The 7,049-nt window shown below is 41.7% G+C and overlaps 1 protein-coding gene across 1 annotated transcript; it reads left to right on the top strand.

Moving 5' to 3' along the window:
- The first annotated feature begins 128 nt into the window (after window positions 1-128).
- On the top strand, window positions 129-6,748 carry slc38a8a (solute carrier family 38 member 8a). The gene is made up of 11 exons (XM_034288152.1): window positions 129-408; window positions 808-1,041; window positions 1,462-1,660; window positions 2,017-2,173; window positions 2,308-2,412; window positions 3,481-3,538; window positions 4,240-4,354; window positions 4,457-4,604; window positions 4,815-5,014; window positions 5,113-5,164; window positions 5,258-6,748. The coding sequence occupies exons 1-11, from the start codon at window positions 298-300 to the stop codon at window positions 5,364-5,366; spliced, it is 1,488 nt and encodes a 495-aa protein (XP_034144043.1). The 5' UTR covers window positions 129-297; the 3' UTR covers window positions 5,367-6,748.
- Window positions 6,749-7,049: the final 301 nt, after the last annotated feature.

Below are 7,049 nucleotides of genomic sequence, written 5' to 3'. Positions count from 1 at the left end.
TGCTAAAACCCCAGCCTGATCCACTTTTAATGGGGGAGAATAGCCTGTGAAAATGTCACTGGTCCCTCTCGGATGACAGCCCACAATGGATGCTAATTACCTGGAGAACATGGGAACTGACCCTGTGACCAGTTATCTGTCGTTAAGTGGATTTTAAAAATCTTGTCTTAAACAAGGTCACATGGCCCCTTTTCCCTTGGAAGGTTCCCAGACGCCAGAAAAAGGAGCCAACAATTTCCCCTGCTGACATCTCGTAATGTGACAGGAAGCAAGCCAATACCTAAAGGCTACCCCACCATGCCATTAAGCCACCCGCACCCACCAAAGAATTTCTTTACAACCATACAACATCATCCAGGCTTTATCAGCTTGCAGACATCAAACACGAGGAGAAAATGCCGACTGAGGGTAAGTTATCCATATATAGCAGTGACAGGGAGGAGAACATTATTTCTGAATGAGCAGCAGACTGGATTCAAAGCCATGTACTGATACATGTTCTCCAGATGCAGTAGGTTAAACTGAAGTAGACTGTCTAGGGATGGGAGAACTAAGAGGGACAAAAGCGGTCTAATTATTTGTATTGTCAACCTGGGTCATTCACAAATCTAAATGAGTGAATATTGGGCACTTGTGGTTGGTACCTGTGTTCATTCACAAAGGGGGACCATTGTGAATTTTAAAAAAGTTGAGCGTTGTTAAGATCGCTTAGAAATCTTGGAGACAGCCACTATCATCGCCTTGATCCAGCCTACTTTCCAGTTCTCCATTTCTTGAGCAGATTTATTTGAACCCATCGTTTGGCAGGAGTCAGAGACATTTTTTGCGTGTTTGGAGCAAGTCTGGCCGAGCATGGAGGAGTTAGCGAGAGAAAGCATCAGCTTGCTGGCCAAGCCCACGCTGAGTACGGATGGCCCAAGACTAGGATCTATGGGAGCAATTCTCATCATGCTAAAATCTGCACTTGGTGCAGGACTTCTCAATTTCCCTTGGGCTTTTGCCAAAGCTGGGGGAATTCATGCCGCAGTCGCCGTGGAAATGGTTAGTGTCTTTGATGTCCCTGATACAACAATGTAACATTTTAAATTCAAAGTAATGATTTACTGCACAGATCAACTTTCAGTGGGAATTCGTTTGAGAAAGGTCGATATGCCTTTTGGCGGGTTTTTGCCTAATATATTTATAGTTGTGGGAAGGCTAGACATACATATTCTTCATCAGAATCTGTGTGTACACTGTCTTCACTTCCCCCTCATCTCTGTTATTATTTGTATGCTCACTAACTGCTGTAATAACTAAAACACTGAATAATATACTGTATATCACCTTTCTTTAACACACTTTTTCTCTTACTCTCATCTGCGTTAACCTCGTGGTCTGCTCTCTAACTCTGCTCACTGGCGTCTCTGTTCTCCAGCTCGCCTACATTTTGATTGCATGTTCATCTTTCTTACACCCCAGGTGTCCCTGTTGTTCCTCATCAGTGGGCTGGTGATTCTGGGCTACTCCTCCTCCATCAGTGGTCAGAACACATACCAGGCTGTGGTTAAGGACGTTTGTGGGCCTGCCATCGGGCAGCTCTGTGAGGTTGTCTTTGTCTTTAACCTCTTCATGATCTCCGTGGCCTTCCTGGTCATAGTGTCGGACCAGCTGGAGAAATGTGAGTCACCTCCTTGACCACGTAACTCCCAGACTACCTCCTGTTGGATTATGTTATCGTTTCATAACCAAGTCTCCTCTAGCCTTTGAAATCATGTGAATTATTGTTCCCTCTTTATGTTATGATTATAAAAGGATGATAATGTATGTCTTTCCAACCTTGTTCGTGGAGTGTTTCTGTCCTGTAGGGTTTCTCTGCAGCCGTAGTCTAGCAAACTAATAATTACAATAAATAGTTGGATGAGAAGTTAAATCAGGTCATTAGCTCTCCACAACGCGGGTTGAAGAGCCCTGATGTAGATTTTCAACATCAGATATCTGCTACACGGTTCATGAGGTTGTGTGTCTGTGTTTCAGTGTGCATCTCTCTGTATGAGTTGATAACTGGACTGCCTGAAGCAGACATGCCCAACCACTGGTACACAGACCCGCATTTTGTCCTCATTCTCCTGTGTGTCTTCTTCATCCTCCCTCTCTCCATCTCTAAAGAAATCAGTATTCAGAAGTACATCAGGTGAGTCATTTTTAGTCAGGGTACCACATCCTTTCATAGAAACCAGGCTACCTGATGCAGAACACTGGAATTGTATGGGCTGGTACTACTGTATTCATCTCATGTTAAACTCAACACTTTCCCTGTCTTTTAAGTATTTTAGGTACTCTCGCGGCTACATACCTAACAGTTGCCATCATTGTGAAATATCACACACGAGTTGACAGTGAGATGCATCTATCACCTCTGTATAGTACTGGGTGAGTGCTTGTAATCACACTTATTTTTAACCCACCTTTTAAGTTATTCATCTGTCTTTGTTACATAATCCGGTACAATAAGGTGAATGGTTAGTTTATAATAGGTCTTAATAAATGTTCTTAATGATACATGTCTATGTCAGCTCTTTATGGTAGGTTGCTATGACATGTCTTTATGATAGTCTCTATGACAGGTATTTATAACCGGCCTGTATGATTAGTCTCTATGACAGGTATTTATAACCGGCCTGTATGATTAGTCTCTATGACAGGTATTTATAACCGGCCTGTATGATTAGTCTCTATGACAGGTATTTATAACCGGCCTGTATGATTAGTCTCTATGACAGGTATTTATAACCGGCCTGTATGATTAGTCTCTATGACAGGTATTTATAACCGGCCTGTATGATTAGTCTCTATGACAGGTATTTATAACCGGCCTGTATGATTAGTCTCTATGACAGGTATTTGTAACCGGCCTGTATGATTAGTCTCTATGACAGGTATTTGTAACCGGCCTGTATGATTAGTCTCTATGACAGGTATTTGTAACCGGCCTGTATGATTAGTCTCTATGACAGGTATTTGTAACCGGCCTGTATGATTAGTCTCTATGACAGGTATTTGTAACCGGCCTGTATGATTAGTCTCTATGACAGGTATTTGTAACCGGCCTGTATGATTAGTCTCTATGACAGGTATTTGTAACCGGCCTGTATGATTAGTCTCTATGACAGGTATTTGTAACCGGCCTGTATGATTAGTCTCTATGACAGGTCTTTATTACAGGCCTGGCATTTTAACAGGGGTGTGTAGACTTTTTATATCCACTGTATATGGTTGATCTGGTATGTGATACATGTGTTCTAAACATTCTGTCCATTCTGCTCTTGTTATAGGTAGTTTAAATGTTATCCATATTTTGATTGAGTGTGAAGTCCACATTGTAATGTAAATGTGATCTACAGATAAACTGTAATAGACTGATATTAAATCAAAGGTCAGAACAGGTACTGTTGAAGGCCCTTTAGACAGCCTCCCTAAGTCTTCTTGTTGTCTCTGTAGAAGAAGCTCTTGGGCTTCGATGTTCAGTGTCATCCCTACCATCTGCTTTGGCTTTCAGGTGAGTATGGCTTCAATCATTCTGGTTACTAATGAATTTAGATTGTTTTCTTTATAAAGCCAATGGTTAGGTCTGGCATTTACCCCGTATTCTGGTCAGTTGAAGAGCTGTCTTAAAAGGTCATCATTGTCCAACAGAGCTTTCGGCTAACCTACTCTTTAAGATGACAAAACAGAGCTGGTTCTCTGATAAAGACTTTTTCCTGGGTAAGAGTGGTAGGGAATTGGAAAATATTTTCATTATTATTATGGTCATTATAAGTTTTTTAATCTTATGAATAGCCAGTGTTCAAGGGGTGGGGGAGGGGGGTGTATTATGAAAAGTTTATAAAATGGAAGATATGCTCAAACAACGCCAAGCTTCCTGAACATCTTCAGTCACAGTCTGATTTCTGACATGGAGAAACATTAGGAATAATGGGTGTCCTGAAAGCAGGTGGATGTCAGAACATTTTTATTTAGTAAATGTAGGATAGCCTTCTTTTTCTGTGCACAGCACATAGAATTGGTAGCTTGTGTCATTTCACAACAATGAATTAGACTACTAAGAGCTGTGGGGCACCCTACTATAGATGGCTTTGTACCTCACATCAAAACTAACTGGACTCTGGAATGAATAAGCATTAGGGCTCATTTCTGTATGTGGAACAGGAGAGGGCTTCGCGTTCTGAGCCTGCTATGTTCTATTATCCTGTGTTCCAGTGTCACGAGGCCTGCATCGCCATCTACAGCAGCATGGAGAACAAGAAGCTCTCCCACTGGGTGTTTATCTCTGTGATGTCCATGTTCTTCTGCCTGGTCATTTATTCTCTAACTGGTGACACTAATCCCTTTCTGATCACATCAAATGACTGTAGTGAACACAGCAACCATACCAATTTACAGTATGTAAAGTCTTTCCCCCGGCTGTCTGTTTCAGGTGTTTATGGATACCTGACATTTGACAAGGACGTTGCAGCAGATATTCTCATGTCATACGCTGGGGATGATGTACTTATGATCATTGCCAGGCTGCTCTTTGGTGTCTCCATCATCACAATCTACCCCATCATCCTCCTGCTTGGAAGGTAACAGGATTGCTGTAGAGCATTTAAATAGTAGAGCATTTAAATAATAGAGCATGCGTAAATAGTGACATGCTCCCTTTAGTAATAGCAGTTCAACAGAAATTTGATTTATTGGCCATACGTTCAGAACACGTGCCAAACTAAAGACGTTGTTGGCAAATTTGACCCAGTGAGTCTCACCGAACAGTGTCTATGCATTTCTACACACAGGTCAGTGATTCAGGACCCACTGCTGAGTTTCCGTCAGCGCCTCCATGTGGTGACGGAGTCATATGAGAACCGTAGCCGCGTTGTGCTGACAGTAGCCTGGATTACCGTCACCCTCCTCATTGCCATGTTCGTCCCAGATATCAGCAAAGTTATCAGCGTCATTGGAGGAATCAGCGCATTTTTCATTTTCATCTTCCCAGGTGGGGCAACGCTTTCACAGCCTCTCTCCCATGCCATTGGATGCGAAGCAAACCGACACGGCTAATTATCTAAGCTTGCTAAATCTGCTTGTCTGCAGGACTATGTCTAGTGTTTGCAATGCAGTCAGAGCCAGTATCAATCCAAACAAGGTGAGTTTAAACCAATCATGAAAACTAATTAAACCATATTTCTTCCATGTCCGCTGTATATTTCCTCAATATCCCTCCTCTGTTTACTCTCAGGGTGGTCCTTACAACGTGGGGAATGATCACTCTTATCTGTGGAGCCTTCATCTTTGGACAGAGCACCACTGTCGCAATCATGCAGCTTTTCAATACCATCTATCCGTAGACATAGATAGGACTATTGTGCCCAGAATCTGGTTTCACTAGATGGTGTCATTGAGGACTTTCTGTAAAATGTTTAAAAAACTAAATGTAAACAAGTTGTTCACTTCCCCTTGTCTCCCCTTCCCATTTTTAATGCCAAAGACAATATTAGCATGTTAAAGTAGTTACATGTTTTGGGAAGTCCCTTAAAAGTGAGTTAAAAAGCACCATGTTCAACGTGTTAAAGGTTGCATTTCTTGCATGGTAAGAATCATAGTGAAATTTGAAAGTTGTGCCAAGGATTTTCAAAGCAGGGATATGCAGAGTGTAAACAACTGATTTGCATCATATGGTAGCTGAAGAATGTACAATGCCCTTAACAATTGGTAAAGATAAGCTAAAGTCTATGAAAAAATATTGTTGTTAATCAGCTTGATTGATTGACAAAAAAGTTCTTAATAAATCTGTTATCTATATCTACTGATACCCTTGCATTTAGCACCCTTCCCTTGATGAAGTAACACTGTGTTCTACTGTAACGTTTGATGAGGTGGGAGAACACAGAGGGAAGATTCAGAGACCCTTCTGAGTCCATGCAGAATCTCTCTAGGCCCTCCACATTCCGTTCTGGCCTCAACCCACAGGTTTTCCCCCGGGTTTAAGTCAAGGGATTGGGATGGTTGTGCAAAAGCTTGATTTTGTGGTCAGCGAGTCATTTTTGTTTGGATCTGGAGAAGTGCTTTGGATCATAGTCCTGCAGGAATATCTAATGATGACCCAGTTTTATCTTCCTGGCAGAGGCAGACAGATCTTGCTTAAAAATCTCTTGGTAACTGAGTCCATGATGCCATGTAACTTTCCTGGGCCTTTGGAAGCAAAACAGCCCCACACCATCCCAGATCCACCACTATACTTCAAAGTTGGATGTATAATTTTTTTTATTTGCATGACCATAATTTTTTTTGCCCGGGGAAGTAGCCCAGAGCTAAAACAAAACATTTAATGCAAATCTGTATTTTCTTCCCCTACATAATGGGCCGATATGGGTTACCGTCATTTGTATGAGTTTTTTGATCAGTCAATACACCCTATCCGCCTCCCAAAATCAATCTATTGCTTATTATTCAAAAGAAAGAAATAATGAGCATGCGCATAAGCCGTCAGGAATTGAACCTCACGGTGGATTTCCACTGTTCCGGCGCGAATTTGCCTGCAAATGCACCGCCTTGCCCCTGGTGGCCGCTTATGGGCGTGTGTTTGATCGCGAAATGGAATTGGAAGGAGAAAAGACGTGTCTTGATGGAATCTCATCAGCGGGTGCTGAACCTGCTTTGGGGGCAGAGCGGGAGGGTAGCACCCCCAACACCCCTACTTCCCATTGCTATGCTCAAGCTTAGCCTTGTGTGTACATACCTTATGTCAATGTGTCATTACACTGAATAAAATGTTTTATAAGAAATATGCAATGACAAGAAATCAACAGAGTCATGGTGAATTTCAGTATTACCATTTTATTGAGTTGCATCACTCTACATGATCTAGAATTTCAACAAAGTTTGAAGACGAAATATTGTACTTGCATCCCTGCAATAAGTCTCTACACTCAAAGAGAGAAAGCCATTTACGGAAACATACATAAGTATAAGAATTAGGATTTAATTAAACATTGCCATAAAAGTGAATGTTCATTCTGTAGGTCATTTTT

The sequence above is a fragment of the Esox lucius genome, chromosome 19, assembly GCF_011004845.1.
Source record: "Esox lucius isolate fEsoLuc1 chromosome 19, fEsoLuc1.pri, whole genome shotgun sequence".
Taxonomy (NCBI): domain Eukaryota; kingdom Metazoa; phylum Chordata; class Actinopteri; order Esociformes; family Esocidae; genus Esox; species Esox lucius.
The sequence above is the reverse complement of the archived record's forward strand: the minus strand, read 5'-3'. Positions and strand labels throughout refer to the sequence as shown.